At 34.1% G+C, this 21682-nt stretch overlaps 1 protein-coding gene across 1 annotated transcript in view; it reads left to right on the top strand.

Annotated features, from left to right (window-relative positions):
• Positions 1–21682, top strand: part of LOC145259124 (gem-associated protein 5-like) — an 827294-nt gene that overhangs the window by 45882 nt on the left and 759730 nt on the right. The window contains exons 8-10 of the mRNA XM_080116800.1: positions 7529–7614; positions 18146–18222; positions 19894–20027. Coding sequence (XP_079972926.1) covers positions 7529–7614; positions 18146–18222; positions 19894–20027 — 297 coding nt within the window. The remainder of the gene's footprint in view (positions 1–7528; positions 7615–18145; positions 18223–19893; positions 20028–21682) is intronic.

Raw genomic sequence — 21682 nt, 5'->3', positions numbered from 1 at the left:
AAACAAATAATGTTTATTTATTTGATACTACTTACCTTCCCAAGGTTGATTGGTAGACTTGCCGAAAGAGTTATTTACCTGACCAAGTCAAAATATGTCTCTTTACACAGTACTTTGGCTAAGAGCTCCAAGGGACCCAGTCTGCCTGGAGAGACATCTGGTTAGAACCTCCACTGTCCGCTTCAAATGTTCAATTCCAACTCCCTTTTTTTTCTAGATCTCTTTACCTCTGACTCTGGCTTTTTGTTGGTGGTCACTGATCGAGCGTCCAGAAGTTGGCTGCTCAAAACATCTGAAGGCTTCTCTATTTCTCTCTCACTGCAAGAACTCCAACACCAGGGTTGGAAAGTGGGATTGAAAAAGTGCTCTTAAGGAGGGGCACTCTGACCTGCAAAAAGTGTCTGGGCAGCCCCATTGGCATTCCCCAGTAAGGGAACCTTATGTGATTAGCAATAAACTAACCTCTTCTCATATAGAGAATGCAAAGCCTGGGAGGGTGGACCTCCTAGAATTACACAGAGCTAAAATGCCCACTGCAAAATCAACATGGACCAGGTCATTACAGGAATGGTTTAATTTCTGTTGATTTTGGGGCCCAGGATAAAAATCCCTAGCCTTGGAAGTAACTTCTAAAACTGTCTCTATTAATTATCTGCAGATAGCTTTGGACAAAATGTTACTATGACATATATTGGGTGGGTTTCTACCAGCATTTTCTTTTATGTCTTTGTTGGAAATCATTATCGAGACTGCAAAGATTGAAAAGTAACATTACAGCCATTTTTTTCTTGTTCTCCGGTAGCGCTCAAGATTACTTGTTTTTCGAACCGATTAAACATTTTACATTAAATAAAAACAGTAAAAACTGTTCCAAGAAGGTAGAAAAGTAACTTATCTTGTTTTTGTTAATATTTGTCATATATTTATTTACTAGCAGTTAAACCCGGCTTTGCTCGGGCCCTATGTACTGTTCATGACTTGCCCTCTGTGTGATTACACTTTATGTAAGATTTCAAATGTTTAGGCTAAAACTCGTCTGAGTAATTTCATAGAGACTGCAGAGATCTTTTTTTTTTAACTTTGACCTCAATTTTGACCACTTAACATTTATTATTTTGGTCTCAAATCAAAATAAAAAGTTTGACCCATGTTCAAGTTACCTACATCTAAAATTTCAAGTCAAATTGGCAGAGGAATTTGGTAAAATCTGCAAAAGTCAACTCTTTCAACTTTGACCTTTTGGAAGCCAAATTTTTGCCCCAAAACTGATTAAAATGCTTGCCGCATGCCTGAATACCTGTTATGTATAAATTTCAAATGTTTAGACCCAAAATTTGCTGAGTAGTTTGCTAGACATCGCAAAGTTAAAATCTTTTGAACTTTGACCGCTTGGCAGCTCAAATTTTCGACCCAAACCGATTAAAAAGCTTGCCCTATCTCTGAATACCCTTTATGTAAAATTTGAAATGTTTAGACCAGAAATTGGCTGAGTAATTTAGTAGAGACCGCAGAGGTCAAATTTCTTAAAACTTTAACACCAATTTCGACCCCTTATCATTTATTGTTTTGGGCTCAAATCAAATTAAAAACTTTGATCCATGTCCAAGTAACCTACATCTAAAATTTCAAGTGTTTAGACCCAAAATTGGCAGAAGAGTTTGGTAGAGTTTTCAAAGGTCAAATCGTTAAACTTTGACCCCTTGACAGGCAAATTTCTGGCCGAAAACCCATTAAAAAGATTTTCCCAAATCTCAATATTCCTTATGTCAAATCTAGAGTCTCTAGACTGAAAATTGACAGAGTAGTTTGGTAGGGAAATGTACACACACACACACGGACATTTTCACTTTCATAGATACTAGCAGTTCAGCCAGGCTTTACTTGGGCACTATGTATTGTTCATAATTTTACGTGCATATTAAAATGTGTGAATATGTATGGTAATACCTTTCTATATAATAGGCTTCCTTAACTACCATAGAGAAAAGTTGGTAGAGACTATAGACGTCAAATTTTTTAAAACTTTGACCTCAATTTCGACCCCTTAGCATTTATTATTTTGGGCTCAAATAGAATTATAAATTTAGATCCATGTCCAAGTAATCTATATCTAAAATTTCAAGTGTTTAGACCCAAAATTGGCGGAGGAGTTTGGTAGTTTCCAAAGGTCAAATCATTGAGGTTTGACCTCTTAATAGCAAAATTTCTGGCTGAAATCCGATTAAAAAGATTTTCCCAAATCTCAATACCTTGTATGTCAAATTTTGAGTCTGTAAACCGAAAATTGACGGAGTTATTTTGTAGGGAAATGTACACACAGACACGGATATTTTCACTTTTATAAATATATAGATATAGATTTAAAAAAAAAAAATTTTTTTTGACAACTTTGTTGTACCACTGTGGATTGTAAAACAAACCCTGATTTTTATATTAATAGACCTATTTGTTAACTTTAAGACTTGGAGGAATGCTATCAAAAGTTAAAGTCTGAGAGTGAATGTTACCGAGACCAAAGGGATGATCGTTGGTTGTATTGACTTCCTTGTAAAAAGAAACAAAAAAAAACGTGTTGGTAAGCTTTCAAAAAAATAAGTTCTCTTGCTCAGTTTATGGAAAGTGCGTCTGGTACAATTCAATCTGCTTGTAAGAATTAGGTATGAAAAAAGTGCAGTGGAATTGCCGGTTATTTGATAGAAAGAAAATCTGATGAGAAACTATTGAGGTTGTCCAAGAATTTTGTTATCTTTAGAAGTTAGTAGTTGATGCTAGTTGATTGCAAGATTCGGAGTGAATGGAATAAATTCAGATAACTTTTGCTATTACTAAAAGAAGAATCTATTAGCAGGGCTTTACGTTGCGAGTGAAATAGTTGCATTTGTTGATGATTTTTCCAAGTGGTGACAACAAATAATAAAACGCTTATATTTTGGCGATTGTATTTCTTTCACCGACAATCTTCCAAAGCTCATTACTGAGTGAAAAATATCTTTTCAAACTTTTTTTTTTTTTTTTTTTTTTTAATAAAACGAATAAATTATTTAAACAATAAAAGATTTGATAGAACACTATACTCCCCCCCCCCTTATGAAGACTGTTGAAAGAAATTAACATCTGAGGAAAATTGAATGTTTATATCTTCAAGTCTCAACATATATTTTGGTGTATATTTAGAATTACTTATTTAAAAAAAGAAATACAGAAAAATCTTCATGATGTACATACTTGTCACAGAACAAAAATGTCATATTCCAAAAATCACGTGGGTTTGGCTAGTAACTTTTCTATTTGGCTAGTAAACGAAAATATTTAGTTGTCAAAGGTTAACGAAAGATAAATTTGTTCATAGAGCCCTGTATTAGGCATGTGTACACAGTATGATGATGCATGACAGCCAGTGAAGATTAAGGACATTTTATTGCCAGTGGCATTCACTCTAGGCGGGTTGAACAAGCTTCTCCTGAAGGAGGAAGTTTCATCGGAGTATCAAGTTCATAAGCGGTTCAGTCGCATGTATAACCTCGTCAGAGCAATGAGATTTTTTTTTGTTCAGTTTTTGCAGAACGAAGAATAAGATTTTGGAGAATCTTGATGTTTTTTGTGTAATTAAACTGAACGATGTACATATGTAAAAACTTGTAATTTTTGTGAAATTAACTTTTCGTAGTTAGAACTCCCTGAGTCTGTTTTCCTTTTCTGTCGTGCGAAGCTAATTGATTTTCAGCAGAAATCGATACAAATCCTGATTGCTGAGAATCTATTTTCGTCCGAGCGGACTTCACATAAATTCTATGGCCAACGACGAAATGTCAGAACAACATAATCCTGGCTGAAGTGGATCAAATGAAGAAAATTGCCAATCTTGTTGTATAGGCTTCCATGACAAAGTATGCCACATAACGACATCTTCACTGCTATGACCACGTCACACACAGTTATTAAAAATGCTCCAAAATGTGTCCCACATAGACGTTGATGATCCAAATACAGATTAAGGAGGGAACAAGCAAAATATTATATAGATTGGCAGTCATCCTAGGCGGTTCTAACCAGCTTTCTCCAGAGGAGGAAGTGTCAAGAGAATATCAAATTCACAAGCAGTTTCCAGTCGCATGTATATCTTTGTCAGAGTAGATGTCAACATTAGGTTTTTCTGAGTTCAATCCTGAACGAAGGCAGTGAAAAGTAACATTCAAAACAGAGAATCAGCAACTATGTTCCCAGAGCCTAGCTGGAGTCCGAACACGGTATCCCTGTAATAATAATAAAGGGTTGGGTTCGAGACTCCTAACAAATGGTTCCCCAGTTCGATACAAAACACCTGATGAAGGCCGGAGGATAAAACGGCCGAAACGTTGACTCTAACAACCAAGATGAGGAAGTCAGTCCGACAATCTCAATCAATGAAAACTCCTCATCTCAAAAATACAAACAATTACTATTAGGTTTTTCAGTTTTTGCAGGGAGTTGCTGATGTCTTCCTACATACAGCCCCTGGTATTGATCAGGTTTAATTTTGTTTAGTTTCAATGATCTAACGAGAACCGGCGTGTTAATGTGATAATATCGTATGAAAACATGAATTGCATGCAGAGCACTATCACAGTCCAATTTGTTTTTCATTTCTAAGCTTGTGAGATATTGCAAAGAAATAAAGAATCTAACTTTTTCGAATCTTTGTATACTCAAACATATATTGATTGCGAAAAAATGTAGGCACTTCCTCATAAGTCATAAGCAGGATAGTGACAACAGCATGTTCTTTTCATTGTTTTAACTTGAGTATATATCCGTTAATATCTTGGATGTTTTTATATAGACTGATGTGGTTCTCAGTTGATTGTGTCTTACTGTGTTGGATATATACTTGAGAGTCCAAAGAATGAAAAGAATATTCTGTTTCACAACCCTGGTCAAAACTATATATTCGACCCAGTAAGACACAGTCAATCAACTGAGAATCACATTCGTCTATACAAAAATATGTAAGATATTAACGGATATATACTCGAGTCAAAAGAATGAAAATATTCTGTTATCAGTTATGTAAGAAAAAAAAGACAAAAACTTTTTAAACGTAGCGGTACGATTATTGTTAATCTAATATATAAATCTCACTATGTCTGTGTGTGTGTCTCTGTCTCTGGTTTTCAAATTGTATCTCCTCCTAGACAGATGGTCGTTGTACAGTGTGCAGTAGCTCAAAACATTACAAGAATGAACATATCATTACTAGGGCCGTGACAACAGCATATTCTTTTCATTGTTTTGAATTTTGAGTATATATCCGTTAATATCTTATGTTTTTATATAGACTGATGTGGTTCTTGGTTGATTGACTGTGTCGGATATATACTTGAGTCAAAAGAATGAAAAGAATATTCAGTTTTCACAGCACTGGTCCTGGATATGACCTTAGACTATATCCAATGGTGAGGCTCCAGCTTGCGGGCTTTGGGGGTGTGTGGAGCCACCCCTTAATTGCCATTGCTCCCAGGCCCACTCTGACCCGGAGTGGTAGTACCTGTTGGGGTCCCAACTATGGGTTAAATAGAAACTGATTTGGAAAAAAAAAAATATATATTCTATTAAAAACTTTTTCTTCAAAATTACTGGATTCGGCATTAAATGACCTAAAAAGGGTTGATATGCCGTAAAATAAAAACAACCAACCAACCAATTCACAGCACTAGTCATAAGTGTGCACACAGTTCCACAGATAAAGCTCCCCCCCCCATGCCACCTAATAAAATTCACAACCCATTCTGCAATCTATTATGGGGACTTACCCATTCACTCATAATGGACTCTTCTAAACATTATATAACCATGAGGTTAATACTCTCGTGGCGGAAAATATCACAACTTAATGCGAGACTAAAAACTGTTTAACGGTCGGAAATACAGACAACCTTTGTATTTACTTTCTTTATGCAATATATTCTTTCTGCCTAACCCCATTGTGTGTTTTTTAATGACCCTTTCCTAGAACCACAACTGAATTCAACCATATGCCTGACTTGTCCAAGTTTTACTTGTGAATGTCCAACAGTCTTTGTTTTATCATAATTAATGATGTTAAGTGATATATTAGCAGGTGTGATCTTAAATGAGGTTCACCCCACCCCACAGATATTTGTATCTTCGGGGTTATCTCAAAACAAACTTGATGAGTCAAGCATAAATTATAATGCACCAAATATAAGTTGATTACAAGAAAGGTTGTGAGTTTTTCATTTCATTGTGATACTATGGATTTACCTACAAGTATTTTAGTGGTGAATGCTCTGACGAACTGCAAACACTTGTTCCCCCACGACGTGAGCACCCTCGACAAACCCGACAGGCTGCTAAATCCCACCCCCACACTGTAGAGATCCCTAGATGTAAAAGATCATTTTACTCCAATAGTTTCTTCCCCAGAACCGCTAGACTCTGGAATTCCATTCCAGGTCCCTGCTTCCCCAACAGTACTGACGTGCAGAAGTTCAAGTGTAACGTGAACCGACATCTTGCTGCCCAAATCCCTACATAGTGCCCCAGTAGTTGTTGCCCCTGATAGGAGCCCCCTGCACCAAAGTGGCAATTTGCCTTGTTTGGGGTGAAAATGTAATAAAAAAAAAAAAATTAAAAAAAAAAAAAAAAACTCTCCAGAGAGCCAAGATTCCCAACAATGGAAGGAAATGATTCATTAGACCAAACTAAAGTACAGGAAGTGAGATGAGTGAAAAGATAGGCATCATAAGATCTCTTGTAACTCTCAAGACAGGAAGATGCCACACGGTCGGTGGTCAGTTTCTAAATAGTCATCTAGTAGTGGCTGATAGAGTAAGCATGGAAGTAACCAGATTCTATTAATTAAGTGTAACTTTGACAAAAGACTGGACATAGAATTTCCAGTTTTGAGTTAATAAATTTAGGAGTCAATTAGTTTAGGACAGTTTACAGCTTAAGACAGTTGATGAAGGTTGGCAGATCAGAGAGATTTAGATTAGGCAGTTTTAACGAATGAGGAAAACCACTAATAACCGTGTGACAAACATGCCTCGACAGACAACTATCAATGGACAACGTTTGGTGGTCTTTTATCACAAACTCGGTGCACAACTGACTTATGCATGATTTTTCAGACTTTTCTTTTATGAGTTTTATTTTTTTATACTTGTAAGCCAGTGCTTGAACCCTTGGCAGTCGCCAAGACAATAGGGCCAGAATGAAAAGAAGAATAGTAGATGAAGACAAATAGAAACTCCTGATGAACGGTGTTGGGATTATCGATTCTCGAGAAAGAGAGCAGCGTATAGTCTTACGCCATTTTGGGGGGAAGGGGGGCCACCCTGTACTCAAAAATTGCAACCAGATGCATATATTTAAGAACATTGACTGTTATGGTGAAAACTATGAAAATAAAGCTTAAAAAGTCAAAGGCTGAGATTAAATTTTTTTCATTTTTAATTATATTCTAATTAGAGTTGTTTTATGGAAATATCGTTCCATTTGATGATTGTATTTTCAATTTTATTTTCAGGTTCAATGGCATCCTGTTATTGAAGGTTTATTAGCTTATGGAACTGAAGATGGTAGAGTAGGAACAGTCGAAGCAAATACGCAAAAGTAAGTATTTATAAAAAACTAGCGAGGGGTACCCGGCGTTGCCTGGGTGCTTGGAGGTGTGGGGGGGGGGGTTAAAAAAAAAAAAAAAGTAAGTATGAGGATTGAACCCAAACCGTTGAGGGAAAGTTGTAAATTAAAGTGTGAAAAAAAAAAAAAGTGCAACGTTAACGATTGCCCCACCGCGAGATGCTAACGGAAACACGTTTGAATTTATTTAATTACTTGGATTTGGCAGGTGCCCGTTTTAATGAGTTAATGAGGTCAAGTTTGACTGCGGGATAGTATTTACTGCTGAACGCTTTTTTTTTCCCCCCCAAGATTTTATAGGAAAAAAACTAACCCACATGCGGTGAGCGACAAAATGTTGAATATTTATCTTCCCAAAATCGAGCAAATTAAATAGACAGGTGAGCTTCGTTGTTAACTGTGAGATATTACGATTTATATGTGATATAAAAAGTTTTAAAAAGTTGTGAAGTGACCAAACATTTCTCTGAAAGAAGCCTTTTGTAAACACACAGAAAAAGCGAACACACATGCATACATACATTTTCACTTTTATATTTATAGATTACTCTTTGGAAATGTATTTAGGTTTTCCCCGTTTTGTTTATGTGAAATAATGGATGAATTGTTAAGTTAAAGACTTGCAGGAAGGTTGAAGAAAGTAAATGTTTGAGAATGAATGTTAGCAAAACCAAAGTGATGAGTATTCGCAGTGCTGTTAAGCGTCACAAAAGAGGAAATTTTGTGAAAAGGGAATTTGTTGCAATTCGGATTTTTGTGGTACTTGCAAGCATTGGGTACATGTTAGGGTCGACCTAATAAAATAGTTATTTCACTTATGCAGAACTAGCCTGGGTGTTTGGAGGTGTGTGTTGAGCAAAAAAAAAAAATTGTAGTAGGCAGGCAGGCTCGAACACGTGACGTGAAGACGGAAAAGAAAGTGGAGGTGTGTGTAAGGGTGTTGGGTAAATAAAATAAAAAAAGGAAAATTGCGAATGCAAAAACAAAAGGAGTCGAACCTGCATCACGTCAGAGGAAAAAGATGTGAAAAAAAATAACTGTCTTACTGATGTGCATCACTGTCAAGAGTGGTTGAAATAATGCCTTTTATGCGATGTCGTGGAAGCAAGGGTTGAATAACTTGCAAAAAATGTCAGCGAAAAAAAACGACCCCCTCTGTCCAAAAGTGCCCAGTTGAGGGTGAAGGAATTAATGTTTTTGACCAATTTACCGATCTTGTGTGAATCCATTGTCTCTGTTGAAAATTTTTGCGAGACATTTAAACACACACACACATTTTGCCTTCTTATATATATATATATATATATATAAAAGGCAAAATGTGTGTGCACATTTTATGTATGTCCAGCAAAGGCTTTTTTCACTGTGATTCTCGGGGGGGGGGGTTTACTATACCTTAGAACTGTTTATATACCCCCTAGATCATAATAGGTACGATTTGCGAATGCGCGTCTAGATTTATTTTGATCGACTTTTATAAAAATTGTGCAATTTCGCTGTTGCCTGTTTGTTTGGCTTTTTAGTATAAATAAAGTGAAACTAAATTGAAGCGATGTGTCTTCCCGGCTTCGGAACGTCCAGAAAGCAAATCAGCTTTTGATCAATGCGGTGAAAACCGTCATATTAGACAATTGCTTTCATTTGGACACCCCCATTTTTTTTTTATTGGAAGCTGGTTTTCAACCCAATAACTTGGAGAAACAAAACCAAAACAAACTTAATTGTGGGATTGATGTTTGACCTAATTTACTTTTTATTTAAGTCATCACGCTTTTTTTTTTTTTTTTTTCTTCTCGCTTTTGCCTCAAGGATTTTGGTTCAAGCCTACCTTCCTTCCCAAAACTTTTTTTTTTTTTTTTTTTCAAACACCCGGGCAGTATCGGACCATTAGTATTGCATCACGTTTGTTTTTTTTAATTTAATTTTTTTTTTTTTCTGATTTTTTTTTTTTTTTTTAATATTTAAACAAGGTTATTACTTCAGTTTGTTTTGATTTTACCCCTTCCCCACACCTTTAAACACCCGGGCAACGCCGTGTACACCCGCTAGTTTATTACATAAAAGGCAAAATGTGTGTGTGTGTTTGTATGTCTCGCAAAAACTTTTGACAGAGGTGAATTTTCACAAGATCAGTATCATTTTGAAGCTTTACCCTTCGGACGACAAGTATTGAAAAATTGGCTAAAAACATTAATTCCTTCACCCTCACCGGAACAATTTTTTACTGGGAGGGGTAACAAAAAATCGTTCCTCCATGACAGTCTAGCCAAATACGCATGAGCGAAAGACGTTGTGTACTTGAATTAGTTTAAATATTATAAAAACTGACACAAATTCGCTTACGCGGTCATGGCAAAATGGTCAAAAGTGGCAGCGTTTTTAGGTTCGATCAGAGGTACCGAATAAATTTTTTTTTTTTTCGATTTTTTAGCTTTCAATATTGAAACAAGGTTATTATGCTATTTTTTCATTTTTTCTTTTTTTTTTCCATCATGTTCGCTGTTTTGTTTTTTTTTTTCCCGATTATTTTAAAAAGTTTAATATTGTTTTTTTTTGTTTTTTTATAATATTTAAATGGGATTATCACTTCACTTATTCTTTAGTTTCCCTTTTGTTTTGATTGACGCCCCCCCCCAACACACATACCTCCCCAAACACCCAGGCAACTCTGGGTACCCCCACTAGTTTATATATATATATATATATATATATATATATATAGAGTGATCGGCTTTCGTTTGAGAGGTAAAGGAGAGTCCGTCATGGCATGTTGAGAGACAGAAGACACGTCGCGTCACTTAAAGAGATTATTATTATTACTGCACATCCAGTGATTAAAGTGTCATAAATTTTATTGTACTTTATTAAATTGCATCATTTTTTTACGTGGTTATTGCACTTACACGCATTTTAAAATCCGTAACATTAACATACACTGTAACGTTCACATTTTTAAAATATGATTGTAGTAATTTATACCAGTACCAGCTTGGGTCGTTTCACGGGTTCTGTTGCAATATTTTTTTTGCCATAATATTTACTGTCCACCTCGGCGAGATGTGACGCAAGATCAGAAAGTTACCTGTGCAAGCTCTAACCTCTGTCCCTCCCGAGCCACAATGTTGCATCCTTATGCCTGTTTTACAAGTACTTTAATGGAGTGTGCTCCAATAAACTTCCAGCACTTGTGCCATCTCAATATACATACTTTCAACTAACCCAATAAGCAGCAAAATCGCACTCCTACGCTGTTGAGGTCCCTAGATCCTGGAAAGCCTTTTATTTTAATAGTTTCTTCTCTCTGACTGCTAGACTTTATAATCCCTCCCACTTTGTTTCCTGCTTCCCTGAATATACTAGCCTGCAGAAGCTTAAATGTAATGTGAACAAACATCTCGTTGCTCAACTCCCCACAATCTCCTATTAGACACGATCCTAAATACTAGCTGCTTGTGTTTCTAGTGGCAATATAAATAGTTTAGGGAGAAAAAGAGTAAAGAAAAAAAAGTGTACGATAATAAAGATGGATGAGAACGGAGATGTGGAGAATGTATACCTGGATGGTGAGGCTATTAAGGTTGGCCAGAAGTTTTGTTACCTTAGTGATATAATTGGAGCAGAGGGTGGAGCGGGTGCTAGTGTGATTGCAAGATTTAGGAGGGGGATGGAGTAAGTTCAACTTTTGCCGATAAGCAGTGTTACTATTGTTAATCAAGCATGTGATGTATAGAAATATAACTTAACCAGTGAGGGTTGAGGACATGCGCTGCATGGAGAGAAATGATAAGAGAATTATACGATAGATGTGTAACACGAGTCTTAAAGAAAGGCGTAGTTCTGTAGACTTCAAATGATTATATCTGAATTATATCGGAAGATGTGCGTAGAAGAGGAAACTTTGATGTTACGGTTACGTTGAAAGAATCGGTAATAGTAGATGTAGAACAGTCGAGCTAAATGTATGGTGATGTTTTAATCATTAACTTTAAAAAACTGCAATCTCATCCAGCAAAAAAAAATCTCTTTAATGTGTGTGTGTGTGTGTGTGTGTGTATATATATATATATATATATATATATATATATATGATGAAAATAATGGAAATAGTATTCCGACAAAATAGAGAAAATAAAAAAGGAACAAACCGTATTATGTGTTCACCAACGTTTCGTCTTTATTTCGAGGAAGTCTCGAAATAAAGACGAAATGTTGGTGAACACATAATACGGTTTGTTCCTTTTTTATTTTTTATATATATATATATATATATATATACAGGGTGTTCCAAAAAGATGCATACACACTCCTAAACTGTCTTTGCACTTCAACAACATTTTCATGCTTCCAATAGCATTTTAGAATAATTTTTTTTTCTTTAAAGATTAGCCTAGCTGCCATCATTAAGATCGATGCAAAGAAAAAAAGCAAACATCTGGTTTAAAATTATTTAAAGTGTGTATATATCTTTTTGGGACACTCTGTGTGTATATATATATATATATATATATATATATATATATATTACTTACCTGGGTGTTTAGAGGTGTGTTGAGCAAAAAAAAACAGTGGTAGTAGGCAGGCAGGCTCGAACCCGTACCACGAAGGAGGAAAAGAATGTGAAAAAAAAAAGTGATATTTTTGCCCTTGTGTCCATCACCAAACTGAAAGTGGTGAAGGTTTAAATTAAGGCTCGTAGGAGATGTCGTTTTCTCTTCCTTGCAACCTCTATCTCACAGAAGAGATGTTGCGAGTTTGTCTCTGATGTATCGTTATTTTCATGGAAAGTGTTCGACTGAGCTTCAATCTATGGTCCCCCCTCGCAAAACTTTCACAAGAAACACTCGTCTAGCTGTAAACACTATCAATAATTCCTGTCACTCTTTATCTGTGCCTAAACGTAGATTCCATGAACAAAGCTTTTTATTAGAACTGCACGCCTGTGGAATTGTCTTCCGTTTTTCTGCTTTCCGGCTGACTACAATATGGTTGTCTTCAAGTCTAACGTAAATAAGTTCTTGATGAGCCGTTCCATATAAGTTATCAAATTTTCATTACTAATGATTATTATATTGTCCAATTTCTACTGTACACTCTTTAACCCTTATCCTTGAGTGGCCTTTTGGCCTTGATAATGAGTTGATACCTATGAAAAAAAAAAAAAAAATGAAGTCCAATGTGAACAAGTTCTAATTGAATCGTCCCCCTAAGTAATCCAAGTCACAAAATTCCCACTGTTCACTATGCTAAAATCACAATGACTAATGTATACCTATTAACCCTTATCCTCGAGTGGCCTCTGGGCCTTGATAAGTGGTTACACCCTTGTAAAAAAAAAAAAGGCTATTCAATCGAAAACATAGGATGACTTTCGAAAATATTGGTGAAAAAAAAGCGACCCCTTCTTGTAGAAAAGTGGCCAGTTAAGAGTGAAGGAATTAATGTTTTTAGCCAATTTTTCGATATTTGTCATCCAAGGGGTCGAGCTTCAAAACGATACCAATTTTGTGAAAATCCGTCGCTTGTGTCGAAAGTTTTAGGCAGACATACATACATTTAAACAGACAAGTGAGATTTATATTATAGACTAGCCTGGGTGCCTCGCATTGCCCGGGTGTTTGAAGGTGTGTATTGAGCAAAAAAAACAAGAAAGTGGTAGTAGCCAGGCAGGCTCAAACCCGTGATGTGAAGGTGGAAAAGAAAGTGAAAGAAAATCTGACGACTCCTCGTTGTAGAGTGAAGGAATTAATGTTTTTGGCCAATTTTTCGATATTTGCCATCTGAGACCTCGAGCTCCAAAATGATACCAATCTCGTGAAAATCTGTTGCCTCTGTCAAAAGTTTTAGGCAGACATACATACATACATACATACATACATGCATTTAAATATACATTTAAACAGACAGGTGAGATTTATATTATAGATATTACTTTTCTCATATTCTGTAGTTTCAAACTATGTGCTAACCAGAAAAAATTGTAACTAGTCTAAATGTTATTTTGCTATTTTTCATTTGAGATAAGAGCCAGTCTTTAAAACTCCATGGAATAAGGGAATGATAATTTTTTAATTTATATCCCTTATTTCAAATAACAAATATTGTAAATTCTAAATTGCAAAACTTTAAATTTCTTTATATATATATATATATATATATATATATATATATAATATAAAAGCGAAAATGTATGTATGTATGTACGCTTTTCCTTGATGTCCACAAAAGGCTTCTTTCAGAGAAGCGCTCGCTCGATTCACAACTTCTTAAAACTTTTTATATCATCTATAAATTGTAATATCTCACAGTTAACAGCTTGCCTCTCTATTTAATTTTATTGACTTTCAAACGTTAATTATTCGACATTTCCCGCATCGGCACGCGTAACATTCGGTTTTCGGTATAAAATAAAGCGAAACTTGACTCTAATCACTGGCCGAAAGCCAGTGGTCTCTAGAAAGCTAAGTAACGTTTGGTCAATGTCGACTTCGTCAGATCAGACGGTAGCTTTCATTTCAAGACGAGACGCTCCCCCTAATAAACAGGGAGTAGATTTTTAAAAACAAACAAACCGATTTATTGACCTCATTAAAAACTATCCTGCACTAAATGCTAACTGCTGAATAGTTATCGCCGTCACGTCAATCAAAAACGCGCACCTGTGTTTTTTTTTTTTTTCACACTTTACTATTTTCCAACTGCACGTCGTCAAGGCTTCGTTTTTTTTTCACGGGCACCTGTGTTTTTTTTCACATTTCGTTTTTTTTTTCACACACACACACACCTACAAACACCCGGGCAACGCCGGGTACCCCTCGCTAGTATATATATAAAATACAAATCGTCTGGCTTTGGCATTAAAACTGTAAATTCAGTTTTGATTTATGATGCGCATGCATAAATAAATAAAAACAAAACTGGAAATGTCTTTTTTTTTTTTTTACATCAGCATTTTACAAATCATTCTTTTTCGTATTTCATTTTTGGTCCCCCGACAAAAGGAGGGTGAACCGATAAATTCACCCTTATTCGTTCATCCGTTTGTCTGTCTGCACTTTTCTTAATAATGACGCCTTGGAATTTTTTGAAATTTTGCACAAACATTAAACCTGATATGAGTAAAAAAAGTAACAGAATGGATTTTCTGGGAAAACTCCGGTTGCCCCCCTAGGGGTGCCTTTTGTATTAAAATGGCTAAAATTGACATTTTTGTGCACATAAAAAAAAAAATTGATACCTTGGATTTTTATAAAACTTTCTGAAAAGTTGTAACTAACTGATTTCTATTTAATTTTAATTTAAGGTATCTTTTAGGGCTAATAAAAACACTCCATTTTTGAGACTATTTTACCATATTTGTCTAAAATTTTCTGTCTATTTAGCAGTTTTGCATGGTGCTGAACTCAAATTTAAATATGTTAAGGCCTTGGGGACTTTTGGAGCTAAATTGTGGGGGGGGGGGAGGACAAATAGACCTTGTCATTTCTTTTTTTTTGCATGATGCAGAACTTAAATTTACATATGTTAAGGCCTAAAACTGGGCCGTTTTTTCATTTTCACCAGGATTTGACGTCCCCTGGGGACTTTTGGGGCTAAATGGCGGTGGATTGGGGGCAAATGCTGAACTTAGTCATATTTTTTTATGCCTCATTCACTGTGCCTGCTTCACTTGTTTTCTTACATTTTTGTGCATTACTTTTTTAACAATTCTAATATAAACAAAAGGATATAAAACCAAATATAATAAAAACCCATGTATGTTTTTAGCGTCCCAAATTTTTAGAACAGTTATTTTGATTGTATTTTCATTGTAAATTGAAATTTTTTTCAAATAAAAACAAAACAAATGTCTTTCTAATGTAAAAAAAAAAAAAAACTACTCAATAAATTAACATGTTTTGTTTTTTTAAATATTTTTTTCACCCAAGTTGTGCATGATTCAATAGAAATTCTGAACTTGATAAAAAAAGTAAATTATACGTTTTTCGTATCCCAAATTGTTTATTTATGATTATTTTATTTGTATTTTTCATTGATAGTTGGAATTGTTTCCAAACAAAAACAAGACAAAAATGTTTACAATTTATACTATTTTAGTCTTTTATATATCCTGTAATTGACAGCTTAAAGACGTTAAAATTACTTGTGTATATATACATATATATAAACTCAGATCAGCTTGCCCAGTCGTTGTTAATAAAAAGAAACTACTTAACTATCAACACATAACATTTACTTTTTTTATAAATCGAATATAACAAAAAATTGTACAATAAAAAAAAAACGTGTATGAACATTTTTATTATAAAGTTTATAGTTATAAAAATTCAAATAAAGACCATTTAAATAAAAATTATATTTTTATATTTACTTTGAAAAAAAAAAAAAAAAAAAAAGAAAGCTACATTATATACAGTGTGGGTCATCCATACCTTAAAATTTATATGACGTCACTTCTGCTGAATGGCTTTATAAACAAAGAAGTACAACTCTAAACGAAAGCCAGTATGGCATAAATCACTTATCACAAGTCAACGGCTGTAGCTTTTGTCCGTTTTAAACAGGTTAAAAAGTCTATTGTTTGCATAATCTTCAAAGTAATAAACATTTGCAAGTGATTTTAACGTCTTTAAACTGCCAATTCTGGAAGCTAATGCAATAAAACGACTTTAAAATATAGTTAAATCATAAAAACAAAAAACGAAAGCAAAAGTAACTGCTATTGTTTGGTTACAGTGAGAAATAGGATTTACCGGTTAAATGGTTTTGTCAACAAAGAAGTGTGACTCTAACGGAGGCCACCATATTTATAGAGTAATGTAGTATTGTGGTGACTAATTAATTTCTAACTGTGTATTGAATGGATACCATAATACTTAGTTCGCTGCACCTTATTACAAAAGAAAAAAAAAAACAATAAAATATTTGTCAATAATTTTTCACTAGGTATATGAAATCGAGTGAAGATAATCACACACACACACACACACACACACACACACACACACACATATACTGGGAGTATAATTAGGTTTAATATTGAAATGATTCAGAGAAATTTATCGATATCTTTTCATTTTAATATACTTTCACACAAATTTTTCTGTTATATAACAAAAATATATATTCTTGATCCATTTACATAATTGTTAAAAATATTTTCTTTCCGTTATGAGTATCACGTTTCTACATTAATTCTGTATACTCACTATTCCCATAGCTAGCTATAACATATACTAACATGAGTAACAAGTAGTCTAATATATATATATATATATATATATATATATAGAGAGAGAGAGAGAGAGAGTGAGAATATAAGGTTACATTCCAGTGACCAAGATTTTAATTTTACTGATCATCTATTCGAAATAATGACTTTGGTACATTTTTATGGACCGTTTTATTTACAGAAGAACATCCAACATTGGTATGTCAATCAATCTCGGACCTTTCCTCTCTGGACTCTTCAGAAACCAAAGAGTTCTCCTTAAAAAATAAAAATTACATAGCAAAACAGCAAACAAAACACAAAAAACAAACGACTCGCATTGATTACATTTTCTGTTGGGGTGTACTTTGCTTCTTCTATGAACTGATATATATATATATATATATATATATGAACAAATGATTAATAAAACATGTTAAAAGACATCGTGAAAAAGAGTTAAAAACATATTTAATTTTAAAAAAGGAAACACAAGATAAGTGGATAGTCCGCGGATTAAGGACTATCCACTTATCTTGTGTTTCCTTTTTTAAAATTAAATATGTTTTTAACTCTTTTTCAAGATGTCTTTTAACATGTTTTATTAATCATTTGTTTATATTATAAGCTCTATTTCCTTTTCGGTTTTATTGAGCTTTTACATCTGGCTGAGTTTATTTTACTTGTAAATATTAACTCCTTAATATTTATAATATATTTTAAGTTTACCATTTTGATTACCTTGGTAAACTTATTGTAATATATATATATATATATATATATATATATAATTATTTTTTTACTATAATAATTAAATACCTACAGACACTAGTGTTTCATCCTTTCGGGATTCTTCAGTGCAGGGTGTCACGATTACTACCAGTCGAACGATTCGAACCCCGCGACACGAGACATCTCTGACTCGATTAGCGGAGGCCGTATCCATTCGGCTACTATTAACCGTGCGAAATAGCGTTGAATTTTAAACATTTTAATTTAAATGTTCATTACGTCAGACAGACAGTGATCAAATCGTTATACGTTCTGTAGAAATATATTTTCTTATAATATATATACCAATCCTTATTTAAGAAGCTCAATGTAATTACAGAGCAATGTAGTGAATAAATGACAAAAAACTATATTCCAAAATTCATGATGTTGACCATCTTATAATTTATTCATTTAATTCAGTTGGCATTTACAATTCTTTACAGTATCTGTTTCGTAGCGCAAAATCAATCACTTATTATATCAATTAGTGAATATATATATATTTCTTTTTTTACTTTTCAGACCACCTGTTATGTGTTGGAGTTTTCATACCAAGACGGTATACACAGTAGAATGGGGCAAAGCCACTTTCATAAAAGGTGAGATTATTTAAATATTTTGAGAATTGCTTAACATCTTTATTATTGATTTATGTCCAGGTCACAACACTAAACTTTTATACATAGTGAGAGACCAATTTGGAAATTTCCGAAAGTGTGGCATCCTACGTTAAATTGTCATTATTTCATGTCCATTTTGATCTGGATTAATTTTAAAGTTCTTCCTCTCAGAGATGCGACTTCTCTGCTTTTTTATTGAGAAAGAATGGATTTATACTTACCGCTTATCGCTAATGTTTCCCCCCATGGATGTGAGTTTTTCACTTTTTAGTCAGTTTTTTTTTTTTTTTTATTATTAAGAAAAAGTAGTGCTTATTTGTCTCCCGACAATTGGACCTAGTAATTCACTGCTGTTCATCTGTATGCACTTTTCTCAATAACCACGTCTTGGATTTTTTTGAAATTTTGCACAAAAATTCAGTCATAGTGAAAGTAGATTCTTGCCAGAATAGATTTTCCGTGATAACTCTGGTTGCCTCCCTACATGCCATTATAGTGGTAAAATTGCTCCAAAATCATTCATCCATTCATTTGTTCGCACTTTTCTCAATAACCACGTCTTGAACTTTTTTTTTTTTTTTTTTTTTGAAATTTTGCACAAACATTAGTCATGGTGAAAGTAGATTTTTCTCTTGTGGTGCGAGACTTGCATGTTCGGCTTGTATAGTATTAATAGTGATGGTGATTCCAATATTTTTCTCAATTACCAACTTTGTTTTAAATTCTCAATTCCAATCCAATTACTAATTCAGATTCGATTCTTAAAATCACTTAATGTGTAGTTGTAAAGTTATATAACTGTCACAAAGTGTCACAGTAAAACATTGGGTTGCTTTCTATCAGGATTTTGTTAATTTTCTTCACTTTTAAACCATTATCAACGCTCTGAAGACAACATACGTTCGTTCGCCATGTTGATTGCCCATGTAACTTACCTACTCGATACTACTTGTCTTTTGAACTGAATAAACACTTAAAATTCCGTTAAAATACACAAAACTTATCCAGGTATGTAGAAGAGTAATTTATCTTGCCTTTGGTAACATTTATTTGTTATGTATTTAAATTTTTGGCCCTTTTCTTCGTCGTTGACTTTTCTATTAAATACCCAACATTTTCATTCTGTGTCGGGTATGAATGTCATAAAGGCTTTTTGGTATTTTTTTTTTTTTTTTTGCTCAACACAAACCTCTAAACACCCGGGCAACGCCGGGCACCCAAGCTAGTTTAATCATAATTCCGCAAACAGCGCTCATTCTTAAGTTATCTTAAAGGGGCTTGATAATTATGATAAAAAATAATTATAATAACTAAATAATAAGTAATAATAATTATAATAATATTTATAATTAAATAGTAATTATATATATATATATATATAGGTTGTCTCCATATACATCTTTTGTTTTATGGGCTATTTCGATTTCTTTTACACAAGTGTTGGATTTTGCTATAAATCCCTGTATGTAATAATATGATTTACATATAGCTTTTTGTTTGTTTTTTTATGCAATATCGACCTTTCAGGAAAATAACATGGAAGTGTTATCAACCCGGTTGACAAGGATAACGTAATAAACACGATACAACAATTCAAAAGTTCATTTTAACATTTTAATCCTTTTTTCTTTTTAACATTTTTGTTTTCAGATTCTGAAACTGAGAATCTTCCATTGTATACGTTGTACAGTCAAGGAGATGGAATGATTCTTCAGAATTATTATGGTGAGAAAGATAAAGCAGCCGTGAACATCAATTCTATCATCTTGGTCACGAATGGAAAGGTAATAACATTTTACAAATTATTTGGTTGTTCTGTGAGATTGACCCCCCCCCTCCCCAAAAAAAAGGTGTCTGGAATTAAAGCAAAAAAGAAAAAATATAAGAAAAAAGAGGAAATAAATTTATCAACAGAACAAACATAGGAAATTGCTTACAAAGGAGCACAAAAGAAAGCTCAAATAGGATTGTTAATCAAGGTGTGACAGTAACAAGAATAAAGAAAGATCAATCAGTTTGTATTATTATTCAATGAACTACTGTTCTCATCTTGAGTGTGATTTTCACAACATTTCGGTCGATATAACCTCCGACCTTCAGGTGTATCTTGTCGAACTCGGGAATGTTTCTGCTGAACTTGGGAATTTGGACGGAATTTCGAGCGGAACCCTTTATTTACTTCACAGGCTAGCGTGCTGTTGTTCCATCAGCCATGAGTGGATAGTGGTCCTAAGTAATTCGCAAATGTATATTTCGGTTGCCCACACTGAGTATTGAACCTTCAACCTTCAGGAGAATATCACTTTTACAATTGATTTTTATCAGTACTCTAACCACTGCGCCATGGGTCCTTGCGGACAATTCTAGTATGAATTTTAGGATCCTTAAACCTATTTTTATTTCTAGTTGTAAATATCACCATTTATTACTAATTATTAATGTATATCTATCTCTATATTTATGACTTGTATATATTAATGTTTTTACTTATTACTTGTATATATTATCTATTGTTTATAATTACTGGTTCCCATATCGTATTAAATTCTATACTAGGTCTACTTAGCAGTTGGTTATTCCCCAGCATATGTGCTGCTTCTTTCAGTCGTCTTACTCTCCACCGTTTATCTCTGTCTATAATTTTTACTTCGTCCCATAATGGGAGATGGTTTCCCTTTTCTTTCTAGTCGGTAAGTTTAGCATGCTCAAATCTTAAATAACACTTTCATCGTTGAATTAAATATTATTATTATATCACTATTACTATATATCAACGTATATCTATCTCTCTATACTTATTACTTGTATATCTTATCTATTGTTTATAATTACTGGTTCCTATATTGTATTAAATTCTATACTAGGTCTACTTAGCAGTTGGTTATTGTATTTATTAGCTTCCCCACCAAAGCAAATTAGGCACAAGGCCGTTTTTAATGTGGGGTAAAAACCAGCTCCCCTAAAAGTAGGCAAAAAGAGGGCACTCTGGTTACCAAAAATAATAATTGTCCCAGTATAGAGGGTTTCCACTACATTGACTGGTACAAATTATCTTAAGTGCAGCATCTGCAGAACAGATGTGCTGCTTCTTTCAGTCGTCTTACTCTCCACCGTTCATAATTTTTACTTCATCCCATAATGGTAGATGGTTTCCCTTTTCTTTCCAGATATGGTCAGCTATACCTGACTATTCAGTCTCTCCACATACTACGTTTTTTTGATGTTCTAACCGTACTTTCAACGGACGACACGTTTCACCTCTGTATAGTTTTCCACATTTACGTGGGATTTCATATACACAGTTCTTAGTCATGATTATTTTCAGCAGGGAGCTTGACTCTCACAAGCTGTTCCCAGAGAGTTGAATCACTCCTGAATACTGTCCTGATGTCCTATGGATTACATATTCGTTGAAGTTTTTCGGACAAGCCCTATATAT

Source organism: Euprymna scolopes, chromosome 34 (genome assembly GCF_053919585.1).
Source record: "Euprymna scolopes isolate OS-2025 chromosome 34, ASM5391958v1, whole genome shotgun sequence".
NCBI classification, from domain to species: domain Eukaryota; kingdom Metazoa; phylum Mollusca; class Cephalopoda; order Sepiida; family Sepiolidae; genus Euprymna; species Euprymna scolopes.
Note: the sequence above shows the minus strand (reverse complement) of the source record. Positions and strands in the feature narration are given on the sequence as shown.